At 34.5% G+C, this 15,580-nt stretch overlaps 1 protein-coding gene across 1 annotated transcript in view; it reads left to right on the forward strand.

Moving 5' to 3' along the window:
- Positions 1-12,430, forward strand: part of LOC149805813 (N-acetylneuraminate lyase-like) — a 42,097-nt gene extending 29,667 nt beyond the window's left edge. Inside the window, exons 6-11 of the mRNA XM_089950527.1 lie at positions 5,723-5,798; positions 6,210-6,302; positions 8,938-9,083; positions 9,997-10,122; positions 10,474-10,513; positions 11,941-12,430. Of these exons, the coding sequence (XP_089806653.1) occupies positions 5,723-5,798; positions 6,210-6,302; positions 8,938-9,083; positions 9,997-10,122; positions 10,474-10,513; positions 11,941-12,101 (642 nt within the window). The 3' untranslated portion in view covers positions 12,102-12,430. The remainder of the gene's footprint in view (positions 1-5,722; positions 5,799-6,209; positions 6,303-8,937; positions 9,084-9,996; positions 10,123-10,473; positions 10,514-11,940) is intronic.
- Positions 12,431-15,580: the final 3,150 nt, after the last annotated feature.

Below are 15,580 nucleotides of genomic sequence, written 5' to 3' on the forward strand. Positions count from 1 at the left end.
ATAGTTTATTTCTTTACTTTATTAAATATTTGCAAATGGGGAAATTACTTTTCTATCCTTTTTTCGTACTGACCATGAAATGTCTTCGTGTAACATTCAAAACATATCTAATTAAATGTTGAGAGAATGAATAGGACACACATAGATATCGAATTTATATCAATAAAAACTGTTTACTATTGATACAACATTTAAGGTATAGGGTAGTGAAGTGCTACTGTAATCAGATTGACACGTGTTATTGCGTGTTACAATCACAAGTAGCCGAGTACATACGCGCCACCTCAGTTAGCATTGTGGCGCTACAAAGACAGTTCAAATGATTTTCAACAACTAATATGTAAAATTTAGGCTGTCCCATGCTGTTTATTTGGCAAAATCGTCTTGCGAGAAAGCCTAACCAATATACTCTTTGAAAAGCCACAATGTTGACTTTAAAACTCTTGGGACGGGGCAGCGCACATTTGTGGACTGATTTGTATATAAATTGTATATGTATCTTATTTAGATGCAAAGAAAAGAAAATTAAACTAAATCTATTATATCCTTTTATCTCTTTATCTGTTTTATGTTAGTTCTACGTTTAAATGTTGAAAGAAAAGAATTAAAGAGATTTTAATCTATTTTTTCTTCACTTTGTTTATGTAAATATTAAAAGAGTTTTGATATTCTGTATCAATTTATTCGTTTGTCATCTCTTTATACTTAACATGCCTTAAATTGTGGATTCATATATTAATAGCTAAGTAATATGCATTGGGAAATTAAAAGTACTTTCATCCATGTAAAACCGATATGTATTAAATTCAAAATTGTGGGACTTTAAAAGCAGGATCCACGTACCTAGTCCCGGGTCGACAAATGTGTAGCGAACCCTTAGCAAGCTATACTAATGAAAATAGTCCAGTACAATACTAGCCAATAACTTTTTTGAATTTTCTTTGCGCGTCTTTGTATGTGTTTACCTTTAAGAACCAATTTTCTGCAATATATATATATATATATATATATATATATATATATATATATATATATATATATATATATATATATATGTGTGTGTGTGTGTGTGTGTGTGTGTGTGTGTGTGTGTGTGTAGATCGTCAAAGACTATCCTTTTTTTTAAGGAGATACAAACATCAAATAACTATGTATATACAAATTTGACCACGCAAAGGCCAGTACAGACACTGCAACTATATAGCAGACAAAACATTATAGCATATACATAGCAAACATGGAAGATTGTTGGCCACGATCACTGGAAATAGGGATCATCTTATCTAATTATCCATATATATATATATATATATATATATATATATATATATATATATATATGTCAACGGGTGATAGCACAAAACATATAAAAAGTTATTAATTTTAAAGAATAGAAATATCAGATATTGGTAGAGTAGGAAATAAGGGGCCTGTATATACAGGAACCTCAGAAAACAACTCATCCAAGATAATATTAAATAAAGAGAAACCATCGCAACAAAATCGATGATATAAATACATTTTCTTTTCAAAACTCTTGGATTTTTTTTACGGAAAAAAACAACACGTAGATATCAGAGGGTGGGAACACGAACATATAAAAGTCTTTAAATATTTATTTAGTAGTAAATGTATCACGTGCTTGTTTCTGGACAGTATTTGAGAGTATTTTGAGCAGTATTTCGGTGTAGTTGGTTAAATCGTGCCACCCCATTGCTGATGATGTCGATTAGTAAAAGATATGGTAGTTTACCTCGCAAAACACGATCTTCAATCCTGGATCCAAGTTCAGCGGCAATGGCGAAGATTTTGACTTCCACTCGTCATAGAAGATACTTACCAGTCGTTCTACTCAGAGTTTGATTTCGTTTCCCACTTTAAGTAGGCCTTCCACAAATCACAAGTAGAGTCTGTTTTCATCGGTTTTCGTCTTGTACTTATGAGCATTAGCCATCACACGGAACATGGCAAAAATCTGATTCATTCTCAGGCATACATCTACACCATTCATTAAATAGTTCTTTTGCAGTGGCATGACCAATGCAAACGACCAATAATTTTTAACTTCGTCCTTGTTTGATTTTCTTGAGGCATATGTTGCTGAAAGGCTGGTGTATCTAACTGCATCTACAACTGCATTTGTCTCATCCGCTGGTCATAGTGTTGTTTTCCGGTTTTGGGCGTGTATGTGTGTGTGTGGACTCCAGTAGCATCCCCCACGAGTAATTGTCTTCTTGAATGATGCCTCTAATGTTCGAAACAACCACATTACTTAAACACACTATACTCACAAACATGTGTATGGTTTAAGGTTTAGTTTTTTGTGCAAGACATAGACATACACGATCTTTTCCACAATCACTTAAATCTCACGGAAAAAAGACACTACTCCAATGATTGCCAAATGAAACATAAACCTAATCTGATTAATATCGGATCTCCGCTGTCCTACGTGAAGATCTGACGACGATCACTTAAGGGTCATGTTCTGGTGACCTTTGAATTAGCCAATGGAAATGCAGCTTTCCAAAATCTGAAAGTAAATCAAATCGTTCTGTACACATACATGCTCTTCATCCACAGTAATCTGTCTCCAAACGTGAAGATATTAGACTTCATATGATTGCCTGATAAAATTAACGATTATGGTAATAACATAGGTTACCAGAACATGGCCCCTAATTGGTCGCTGTCAGGTCTTCATGTATAACAGTGGCGATCTGATTTTAATCAGATTGAACAAATACCAAATCCCTCTTTTGAGGTCAATGACTTCTAACAAAGTAACAATTTGAGGTCAACCGATTCTAACAATGTTAGCATTTACTCCAGCTCTATAAATGTTTGATCCTTTTTAACATAGGATTGCCGTTTGGGTCTATGTTACAATTGGCTCCAGAAATATTGAGGTCAACACATATGTTACTGAAAGGTAACAACGTAATATCCATTGAGGTCACCCACTTCTAACAATGTTGCCATTTTACCCTTGTAATACAAGTTGTTTGTGTTGCCTTTTCAACGTAGCTTTAACAATTTTTCAGTTATATCCCAACGATGTCTGCAGTACGGCATTTTATAATGATGTCTGGCACTGGGGCATCATGACGCGGACATAGAGCTTGATGTCCAAACCAGTCAGATTACACTGGTCAACAGTGAAATCATTACTGACTTGAAAAGGCCCTAATCTGTAGTATTTTGGTGTGCCGAACACGAATATAACCGTGAAAAATTTGTATTGGCTCTCGTTTTGAAGATATTCATATACCTCATTTTCTATGTTTCACTGTGTAAATTTCTCCAGTAGGACTGCAGCAACATCCGGAATAATGATGTAACATTGCATAATACCATCATGCTCACATCATCCACAGTTGATTGCATCATTTTCTGATGCAATGCAATACTAATGCCATGCGGCTGCTGAAGTAAGTTGACGTCAGCAGTGTACTATACATGTGTAGGCCTATTATACTAATGCCAGGCGGCTGCTGAAGCTGACGTAAGCAGTGTACTATAAAAAGCCCAATCAGATAGGTTCAGCATTTAAAATATTTTAGACGTTGTGCGAGACAGTTCAAGCTACTGTTACATAAAACTTATTATTTTATCCATTTACGTACAATAAAGAACAGTAATGCCTCGAAAGTGTGTTAATACCGCGGACAATTTTTGCTATATTTGTGGGGAAGTGACATTTGCCAACCAGAAGAAAAGTATCAATTCTCAAGTGAAGAAGGCATATCATCTTTACTTCGGATGCAAGGTTGGTGACCAAGACAAGCCTTGGGCTCCGCATATATGCTGTGCTACATATACAACACAGCTTTCACAGTGGTTGAATTGCAAAAGGTCATCAATGCCGTTTGCAGTCCCAATGGTGTGGAGAGAGCCAAGCAACCACCTAAATGACTGTTACTTCTGCTTGGTTCCTCCTCTTTCCGGCGGAATAACGAAGCGAAAGAAGTCGAGAATAGTCTACCCAAACATTCCGTCTGCATTGAAACCAGTTCCACATGGTGAGGGACTTCCTATTCCAGAACCTCCAGCAGAATATTCTCTTGATTCATCTGACGAAGACAAAGGTGAGTCGACCTGTTCTTCTCCTGGTCCATCAGCATGCAGTGATCCAGATTTTCACTGTGGTGCATCATCAACCCCACACAGAATAACACAGGAAGAACTAAATGACCTGATTCGTGATTTGGACTTATCAAAGAACAAGGCAGAATTGCTAGGATCAAGACTCCAACTATGGAATCTTCTAGAAGAAGATGTCACAATTACTGCATATCGAAAGCGCCACCAGCAATTGGAGCCTTTCTTCAGAAAGGAAAGTAATCTGATATTCTGTTCCGATATTGAGGGCCTCATGAATGCTTTAAAAATCACTCATGACCCACAAGAATGGAGACTATTTGTGGACTCTTCGAAACTGAGTCTCAAGGCTGTGCTTTTGCACAATGGAAACATTCTTCCATCTATTCCAGTAGCGTATGCTGTCCACATGAAAGAGACATACGATAACTTAAGGCAGCTACTGAATTCCATTGAGTATAACAAGTACAGCTGGCACCTCTGTGGTGATTTGAAGGTAGTTGCCCTTTTAATGGGACTGCAGCAAGGATATACAAAATACATGTGTTTCTTATGCGAGTGGGATAGCCGAGCAAGGGAAATGCACTACATGAGGAAGGAATGGACTCACAGGCAGAATGTAGCCATTGGAGAGAAGAATATCCAACACCCAGCTCTGGTTGAGGCTCAGAAAATCTTGCTACCACCCCTTCACATCAAACTAGGTTTGATGAAGAACTTCGTGAAAGCCATTGACCGGACTTTGCCAGCATTCCGATACCTGCATGAAAAATTCCCTCGACTCAGCGAAGCAAAGATTAAAGAGGGAGTTTTTGTGGGTCCTCAGATTCGAGAGCTTTTCAAAGATGACCGGTTCAACAACTTGCTGGAAGGTGACGCGAAACAAGCATGGAATGCTTTTCGCCTAGTTTCTACAAACTTCCTCGGAAATGTTAGGGCAGAAAACTATAAGGAACTAGTAGAAGACATGTTGATGAAGTATAAGAAACTTGGCTGCAATATGTCTCTAAAGATTCACTTCCTTCATTCCCATTTGGATTTCTTTCCTAGCAACTGTGGTCTTGTTAGTGATGAACACGGCGAACGTTTTCATCAAGATATCGCAACAATGGAACAAAGATACCAGGGAAAATGGTCCACTACAATGCTGGCTGACTACTGCTGGACACTCCTCAGAGATGCTCCCGAACAGCTGTACAAGAGACAGGCGAAGAAATCTAAGATGTAGTCAATGACTTGATTTTTTATAGGTAGGCTATTACAGTTGACCTTTTACTATTGGAATGCATTTCGTTATGTAAACATTAATTTCTTGCAGATTACAAAAAAACTAGAGCCAATTTTGCAATTTGACTGTCATATTCGTGTTCAGCACATAAAAATTGATAAGAATTGACTAATTTTATTTCAGTAACATGACTTTTGTAAAAATTTGTTGTCCAGTGTTATCCTGACACCAAGCCGACCAGTCCTAACACTAACCTCTTAATGCTAGCGAGGCAGCTGTTAGTACCATTTTTATAAATTTTTGTTATGACCCGAGACCTTCTGCATCCGAGGCGAACACTTTAAAGACTAGGCCACCGGAGCGGTCTGTAATACAAGCATTTTTCTTTTACAGGCAAAACATGCAGAGGAAATCGGGGCATTTGCTATCGCTGCCTTGACACCTTCCTATAACAAGCCTGAGAATGAAGGTGGTCTAAAACAAATATTAACATCACAATAGAACCCTTTTTTAAAATAAATGCAGACTGTACTTTGATATTCCTTTCTTTAAGATGTATATCACTGATTATAAAGATTGAATATATATATATATATATATATATATATATATATATATATATATATATATATATATATATATATATATATATCTTTGAGCTATAAATAAATAAATTTTGGTAATGTTAGTTATGTACTCTGTGTTTATTAGAACTGAAAATTTATGAATACATTGTAAAATTCTAATAATTTTTGTATAAGCAACTTGTTTCTTGTAAAACTTGGCAGTGAACTCCTCTCCTAAACCCACTTGAAACCTATAATACATGTACCAGCCAAAAGTCTTCAAAGCACTGATGCATTATTTGCTTCTGTTCCAGACTGCCTGGTGGAGTACATGGCCCAGTTGGCAGCAATGGCTCCTAACACACCATTCTACTATTATGACATCAATTTTGCCACAGGAGTCTACAGTGAGTAGGTTGCAATCAGTAGGTTGGAGCAAATGGCATATAAATGTGTAAACAGTTGCTTGGGGCTTTGTGTAATGTAAAAAAAATCTGGAATATTTGGCATTTTTTTAGTGCAGCCAAGTTATGAAAGTTTGCATTGAAATTTTATCTGCTGGGAATGATGAAGAGAATTAACTGGTTATCTAATTTATAAAAACCAATAACCAACATCACAACAATCACAATCATTTTGATAATAACTTGTAGCATAAATAGCTACCCCCACCCCATGTATACAGAACATATTTAGGGAAATTACAGTTAAAGCTAATGCACAATTTATTTTACCCAAAACCCAGAAGCAGTTTTAAGGAAACGAAAGTTGCATTAGCTACATGAAGTATTCATTACAGTACATTCTATGCATGCATTTTATGCATTACAATACATTCTATGCATACATTTTATACATTACGATACATTCTATGCATTACAATACATTCTATGCATACATTTTATGTATTATAATACATTCTATGCATTACAATACATTCTATGCACACATTTTATGCATTATAATACATTCTATGCATTACAGTACATTCTATGCGTTACATTCTATGCATACATTTTATGCATTATAATACATTCTATGCATTACAATACATTCTGTGCATTACAATACATTCTGTGCATACAATTTATGCATTATAATACATTCTATGCATTACAGTACATTCTATGCATACATTTTATGCATTATAATACATTCTATGCATTACAATACATTCTATGCATTACAATACATTCTATGCATACATTTTATGCATTATAATACATTCTATGCATTACAATACATTCTATGCATTACAATACATTCTATGCATACATTTTATGCATTATAATACATTCTATGCATTACAATACATTTTATGCATTACAATACATTCTATGCATACATTTTATGCATTATAATACATTCTATGCATTACAGTACATTCTATGCATTACAATACATTCTGTGCATACATGTTATGCATTATAATACATTCTATGCATTACAGTACATTCTATGCATACATTTTATGCATTATAATACATTCTATGCATTACAATACATTCTGTGCATTACAATACATTCTATGCATACAATTTATGCATTATAATACATTCTATGCATTACAGTACATTCTATGCATACAATTTATGCATTACAGTACATTCTATGCATATATTATCTTTTATGCATGACAATACGTTCTATGCATACATTTTTATGCATACATTTCATGCATTACAATACATTCTATGCATACATTTTATGCATTACAATACGTTCGGGCCCCGAGTGGCCGAGTGGTCTAAAGCGCTCTCCGTTATGGATCACTGCCATCGCACCTCTGTCTGCATCGGTTCGAGAGTAGGATTCGGCCAATGTGGATATGTGAGAAATCTTGCCAGTAGCTTCTTGTGGGTCAGTGGTTCTTCCCAGGGTTTTCCCGGGTTCTTCCTCCACCATTAATACTGGCGGCCATACATAGCCTATTGTGTGCTGAAAAATGGCGTTAAACCCCAAAACAACAACAACAACAACAACAACAACAACACGTTCTATGCATACATTTTTATGCATACATTTTATGCATTACAATACATTCTATGCATACATTTTATGCATTACAATACATTCTAGACCACTCCGTTGGCCTAGTGGTTAGAGCGCCCGCCTCAGATGCAGGAGGTTGTGGGTTTGATGCCTGGTTGAGTCATACCAAAGACTTACAAAAATAGTACTAACAGCTGCCTCGCTTGGCGCTCAGCATTAAGAGGGTAGTGTTAGGACTGGTCAGTCTGGTGTCAGGATATTTTTAGTGGGTGGGACATCATGCTACATGTCTGCAGCATGATGCCCCAGTGCTAGACCTCACTATAAACTGCCACACTGCAGACATTGTAGTGATATGACTGAAAAATTGTTAAAGCTATGTTAAAAACCTGAAACACACACACACACACACACAATACATTCTATACATACATTTTATGCATTACAATACAGTCTATGCATACATTTTATGCATTACAATATATTCTATGCATACATTTTATGCATTACAATAGTTTCTATGCATACATTTTATGCATTACAATACAGTCTATGCATACATTTTATGCATTACAATATATTCTGTGCATACATTTTATGCATTACAATACATTCTATACATACATTTTATGCATTACGATACATTCTATGCATACATTTTATGCATTACAATACATTCTATGCATACATTTTATCCATTACATAACATTCTTTTCATACATTTTATGCATTACAGTATGTTCTATGCATACATTTTATGCATTATAATACATTCTATGCATACATTTTATGCATTACTGTACATTCTATGCATACATTTTATGCATTACTGTACATTCTATGCATACATTTTATACATTACAGTACATTCTATGCATACATTTTATGATTACAATATATTCTATGCATACATTTTATTCATTACAATACATTCTATGCATACATTTTATGCATTACAATACATTCTATGCATACATTGTATGCATTACAATAAAGTCTATGCATACATTTTATGCTTTACAATACATTCTAACTTTTTTATCATTACAGTTAATTGTTCCAAGTTTTTGAAGCTGGCCAAGGACAGAATCCCAACACTTTGTGGCTTGAAACATTCCTCCAGAGAACTGCCATCTGCTCATGGTTGTACCTTGGTGGAGGGAGGGAAATACCAGGTTTTGTTTGGAACAGATGTGGTAAGGCCATCATGAAGATTACAATGATTTACAATAAAAAATTTAAAAAGAAAAGAGATTCAACCAGGAAACAAATGTTGACTTTGAAATCTCATGAAAGTACATGTACATGCATGAATACTGCCTTTACTTGCATATAAGATGAGCCCAACTGCAAACTACACAGTCCCAGATATACCATTGCACATTGTGCTGGCAGATCTGGGTCTGTGCAGTTTGTTAGGAGTAATCAGTAGAACAAACAACATAGACCCTGATCTGCTGTTACATTAGGCTGTGGAAGATCAGGATATTTGTTGTTTGCAGTTTGACTCAACTTATAAGCTAGTGCATATAGTAAATAACAAATAGAATTATATAGAAATTTAGAAATGTGGACTCGCATGTAGATAATGAAATGACAATAAAATGTGTGTTGGGTAAATGATCTAGAACCATAGGGGCACATGCCAAAGGTTCCCTTCAAACTTCAACTAATGCTAATAATTTTTAGTGATGCCTTCATTGTCTACTATTTAAACAGTCTGTGTAAGAAATCTTGGTAAGTAGAGGATTTAAATTGGGGCCAGTACCAAACATCCCTGTTAGAACTAGAAACATACATTTTGTTCAAATGTTAAAACACATCTCTCGAAGCCTTAACCTTCCAAAGTATATAAATAATCAGATTCCATTACTGGTAATGAAATTTTACCTTAGACAAACTAGTTTTATGTGCCATGCACATTAATTACCTTTCCACTTCACCACTCCACTCCCATCTTATTCTCCATAAATACCACAGCACTATGTAATTAAAGGTGGAGATGCAGTAAAAGTCTTTGTATGTATTTAGACCCAACCCCTTGTTTTGAGGCACTTATGAGTCACTCATTTTATTATTGTTACTATTATTTTTATTATTATTTGTTAGCAATACTTGTCGTGCCTTGTCCTGGGGATGAGTGAGGTTGTAGCAGCACCTGTGTTGGGGAACCTCTTTTATGATATAAAGAAAGCATTTGACAACAGCGACTTGGAAACTGCAAGATCACTTCAGGTGTTGTGTATAATATTTCTACCTTGCTTTTGCTGAATACTACAGTGACCCCCTATTATGAGCCTACCCTTTTTTGCAATGAAAAGATGTCTATACTTTTTATTTTTTATTTTACAATTTGAAAGCTAAGCTTCCATTAATAAAAAATGTCAAAAAAAACTTTCACTTAGTAAATATAAATAATATAATACGTGAAGGTTTTCTCACCTCACAAGCATGTGCTATTAAATGACTCATACAGTTCTTAAATATGTTAGGGATGATTTGATCTTTTGTTATTTCATGTTTTATCAATGTGCTTTGATACAAGATTCATTACAAAATATAAGTAACTAGATAATCTGTTTTCAGTGTAAAGCACAGAGGCTGAATGAAATCAAGGACAAGCATGGTGAGTATTATATGTCTCCTTTTGTTAGAAAACAGCATCTATGCTTGTGTGTATTCTAATAAAATAAAATCTGTTCATAATAGAAAGCACCATAAAAACATCACTTATGTGTGATTATCATTAATTTAGAGGTTAAAAATGTTAATGTTATAAGGGACACATAAAAGTCTTTTCATAGCAGGCATCTGTTATAAATAGGTGTCTGCTGAGACAGGTTTCACTGTAATTACATAAATTTTCAAAAGACTATCATAAATGATCCATTATATGCCTGCCATATGATAAGTAGTATTAGACTGTACTTCTTTTATATAAAATCCTCTTTCATTGGTTGGTTACTTGACCATTTGAAATCAAAATCAATCAGTATCTTCTGTTCGTTAAATGCAGGTGTCAGCCACAATATTTTATCAGAGTAAAAGACACATAACTAAAGCCATTTACAGAAATTATCATCATCTTTCAGTCTTCGTGACACTGACATTTGATTTATTGACCCTAAATCATTAAATGCTTTTCACATCTTAAATGCAAGCCATCGACAAAGTTTGGTAATGGTTTGAGTCATAGGACACAAGTTATTTTCTGGAAACTGTTTGCCTTCTTGGGGTTCCTCTTAAATTGACATTTGATCTTTTAACCATAATATCTTTGATACCTGACCATGCCAGCCTGGATCGGCTTCCTTGGAAGGCACTTTGCTTCCATTTCCACAGCATGTTACAGCCACTAACATAAAAGATGCTACTAGAACCAACAAAGCAACAAATTAACCATAAATTCAACAGGTGTCTTCCTTGACTAAAAATGCAATCCATCTGCAAAGCTTCAAAAGGAAAAAGAAACCTTGTACAGGTTGTCTATTACTCTTGCACATGCCAAGCTGCTCTAGGTATTTTACCCAAGGGGTGGTACCCAAGACTGAAGTGTAAGCAAATACATAATTATTGCACTATCCAAGGCTCTTTCACACCATCAGATGTATCTAACTATACACTATAACAACATATTTTTATATATTTTCTGGAAATAATTTATGCATTTATAATTGTCCTCATCTTTAGTGAAATCACAAAATATTCATGTAGTAGTCTGTATGCTTCATGTTCCAGGTTGAGTAAATTAAAATTTAAGAATTCTTCAAGTGTGGCCCTTTGCATCTCATTGGCACTATAGACAAGTACATGTATAAACTGTTTGTTAGACTCATTAGATAATATAAAATGTCATATTTTAGATTAATAGAATTTGTGAGGATTCAGAACATTCACATTTTATATGACCATGTTACAGTTACTTTACGTACTTTTTTGACTGAAAGCAACAGTGTTGCTTTTATTTGAAAAGCTTGGCTTTACTGTCCAAATATTAGCAATGTCTACGTTATTTTTGAAATGTTTTAATGTTAATGTGCACTAACATTTAAGGTGGAGGCATCAATGTTGCCAAGTCCATGTTCACAATTCTCAGTGGTCTGGAGATGGGTTCTGTGAGACTGCCACTAAGGGGGTTAACTCCTGATGAGAAGATGAGACTGAAAACAGATCTGGAGACAGCTGGATTCCTTGACATAGCAAAACCCAAGTAATGAGAAATGTTATAGGCAGTGAGACAATCTCCAATAGATCAAAGACAACTTTGATGAATTCTGTGAGAGGAACTCATTTGTTTACAAAAATGCTATGATAATCAGAACAGGAAAATGTGTACAGATATGTTTACTTCAGTACTCTTTCAGACCCTTCATAAATCTGAAACCATATAAGGAAATGTGTAAAAGTAAAGTATGGTTTGCATCTGTTTTCTTTCACTGAATAAATGGAAGTTATATGTGTCAAGTCTAGAAAATAAAATCAGTCATGCATGATTTTACTTGGATTATATATTGTACAGTCAATAAACATATATAAAATATTATTGATATACAATTGACAATATTTCCTACATGTTTCTCCTTTAATATCACCTAGGAAATGTTCATCTGTTCATCAGTCATACCGTTTGGAGGAGAAATGACAAAGTGGAGGGTGTTTTAAATATTTTTATATATAGCAGAAACATTAAAAATGAGTTGTTTTCACCTTGGCTTGGAAGAAATAAGTAATTCATACATGTAGACATAATTGCAATGCCAGTAGCTGGTACAGGAAAGTAACATTTCCATTGGTCAGAATGTTACCACGTGATCAAAACGAATTGCGTTCATTTCTGTATGAACTGTAAGGAGAACTACTTTTCCACTTCTATAAATAGAGTCATGTGTACAGCATAAGATAAACACCGCCAGTTAAGGCAGACATGAAGTAAGCATTAAAGAAATACAACATTCTAACAAACAAACAAAAAATAATTGAAAACATTTGGCTTCCATTGGTTGAAGGACTGGTATTATGATGACCTTACTGCGATCAAGCTGGACATCCCAAGTGCTATAAATATCTACGTAACAGAAAAACCACAACCATGTATTACTACGCTCAATTAAGATTTCTGTTTTTTAATGATGCAAACAAAATAACATAACAAATAATTAAAATTTCAATTATAAGAATTTAACGTTTTTTCTGAGTTCATCGTGGTATAAACTGTCAGTTGCCGACTCACACAGCTTACATAACACCCTTCGGGCGTTATTTGCCGTGTGAGTCAGCAACTGACAGTTTATACCACGATGAACTCAGAAAAAACAACATTAAACTCTTACTTGTTTCTTTCATTCTTCGTAATGCATATAAACCAGAATGTTCTGAATGTTATATTTATGCAATGCATTCAGAAGTCTCTAGGGGACATTATGAATCTGTAATATTATGCAGAAAATAAATTCGGACTAGACTGACACTGACATTTTCCCATTGACCATTAAATCCGTAGGAACACTTTCAGGGGGATTTTTTTCAAAGCAATTTTATTAACACTAATAAATTCAAGTCTAAGATATCTAGCAGAAACATAGATTTATTCGTTTATTCAGAAAATATGACCTTTGACTTTTGGACAACAGAGATCTTTCTTTCCTAGTTCATGAAAATTTACTACAACAGCTCAGTTTAATAAGTTCAGAATTGTATACTTTTTCAGAAAAGTACACAGAATTAGGATATATGTCAGAAATACAATACAGATAAAATGTGTCCAAATTTTTTGTTGCCAAAATTAGATAGTCTTTATAGTGATGCAGTATACATGTAGCAAAGGTAAGGATAGTGATGCAGTATACATGTAGCAAAGGTAAGGATAGTGATGCAGTATACATGTGGCAAAGGTAAGGATAGTGATGTGGTATACATGTGGCATGCGGAGCAACTTTCTTAAGCCTCTCATTAAATATGCTCAGATTTATTGGTTCCACCTTATCCAAATTTTCAATTTTGCACTTTGGAGTTTCATAAATGTTTTCAGGTAAGTCACCATATTTTAGTTTCTTAAACACAATATTTTGAGATTTCTTAGGACTGAGTTTCCTTTTTCCGGGTTGGTTCCATTTGCATTTTGTTCAGTACAAGATAATTGTACAAATCTTCTGTTATGAACAATGGCAAATGAGTCAAATCACTATCCCATAAGCCATGGCTCCAGAATCTTTTCTCCGAGGGGCGTACAAAATATTTCTGCATGACGTTTGTTGTCATTCTCATTGTCGTCTATTTGTATTTCATGTAGCATACGCGTGCCTAAATTGACAAGTCCTTGAGCACGCTTGATCAATTCAGATTTATTCCCTGACACATGTGCACCTCTATCTCTTAAATAAACCTTCAATTCACCAACTGATAGCTTGTCAAAAGAGCACGGGTCAGCGATTCCTTTGTTAGACGTCATTTCATCTGATTTTTTGCTCACCGGAAGTAGATTTAACAAATAACGATAACTCGGGCAAGAAAGGTAAGAACCCTTCTTAAACAGGACTATACATGTGGCAAATGTAAGGATAGTGATGCAGTATACATGTGGCAAAGGTAAGGATAGTGATGCAGTATACATGTGGCAATGGTAAGGATAGTGATGTGGTATACATGTGGCAAAGGTAAGAATAGTGATGCAGTATACATGTAGCAAAGGTAAGGATAGTGATGTGGTATACATGTGGCAAAGGTAAGGATAGTGATGCAGTATACATGTAGCAAAGGTAAGGATAGTGATGTGGTATACATGTGGCAAAGGTAAGGATAGTGATGCAGTATACATGTGGCAATGGTAAGGATAGTGATGTGGTATACATGTGGCAAAGGTAAGGATAGTGATGCAGTATACATGTAGCAAAGGTAATGAGTTGCAAGAGAAATTAACTTCAACAAATGAATCTACTAAATTGCTAATCCTTAATTAAAGGTTTGCAATATTTGTATATTTTAATTCATTCACATTTTAATCTAAAATAAATAATAAAGTGTGTCATGAAGTTCTTAATATCACTTACACTCGATACAGGCAAACAATACTGTGACTAAAATAACAATTTGTGTATAATTTCCATGACAACAGATGATCTGAAGCTAATCAATAAATTAACACTAAAAAAATAACAATTATTCCTTCACTTTAGTTTACCTATACAAATAAATAATTTAACACTGAAAAAATAACAATTATTCCTTCACTTTTGTTTCACCTATACAATTCAATAAATTAACACTGAAAAAATAACAATTATTCCTTTGCTTTAGTTTAACTTATACAATTTAATCAACTAACACTGAAAAAATAACAATTATTCCTTCATTTTAGTTTAACCTATACAATTCAATAAATTAACACTGAAAAAATAACAATTATTACTTCACTTTAGTTTAACCTATACAGTTAAATAAATTCTTTTGAAATTGTTGATTTCTTTTGTTATGGAATCGTTTTTGCATTTGTTTTCTTTCATCACATGCATCAACTCTCATGCCTTCAAAAATTGTATGGGGATAATCCTGGAGACAGTGACTTGCAGAGCTAGAAAAGGTGTAGAACTAATGCATTTAATCACCCAATTTTCTGACTCTACCATGCCAAATGACTGAGCAATGGACCTGATTTTAAAAATGTCCAAAGACTTTTAAGACTAAAATACAAGTCACT

Source organism: Sinohyriopsis cumingii, chromosome 2 (assembly GCF_028554795.1).
Source record: "Sinohyriopsis cumingii isolate HCF-2022 chromosome 2, ASM2855479v2, whole genome shotgun sequence".
NCBI lineage: Eukaryota > Metazoa > Mollusca > Bivalvia > Unionida > Unionidae > Sinohyriopsis > Sinohyriopsis cumingii.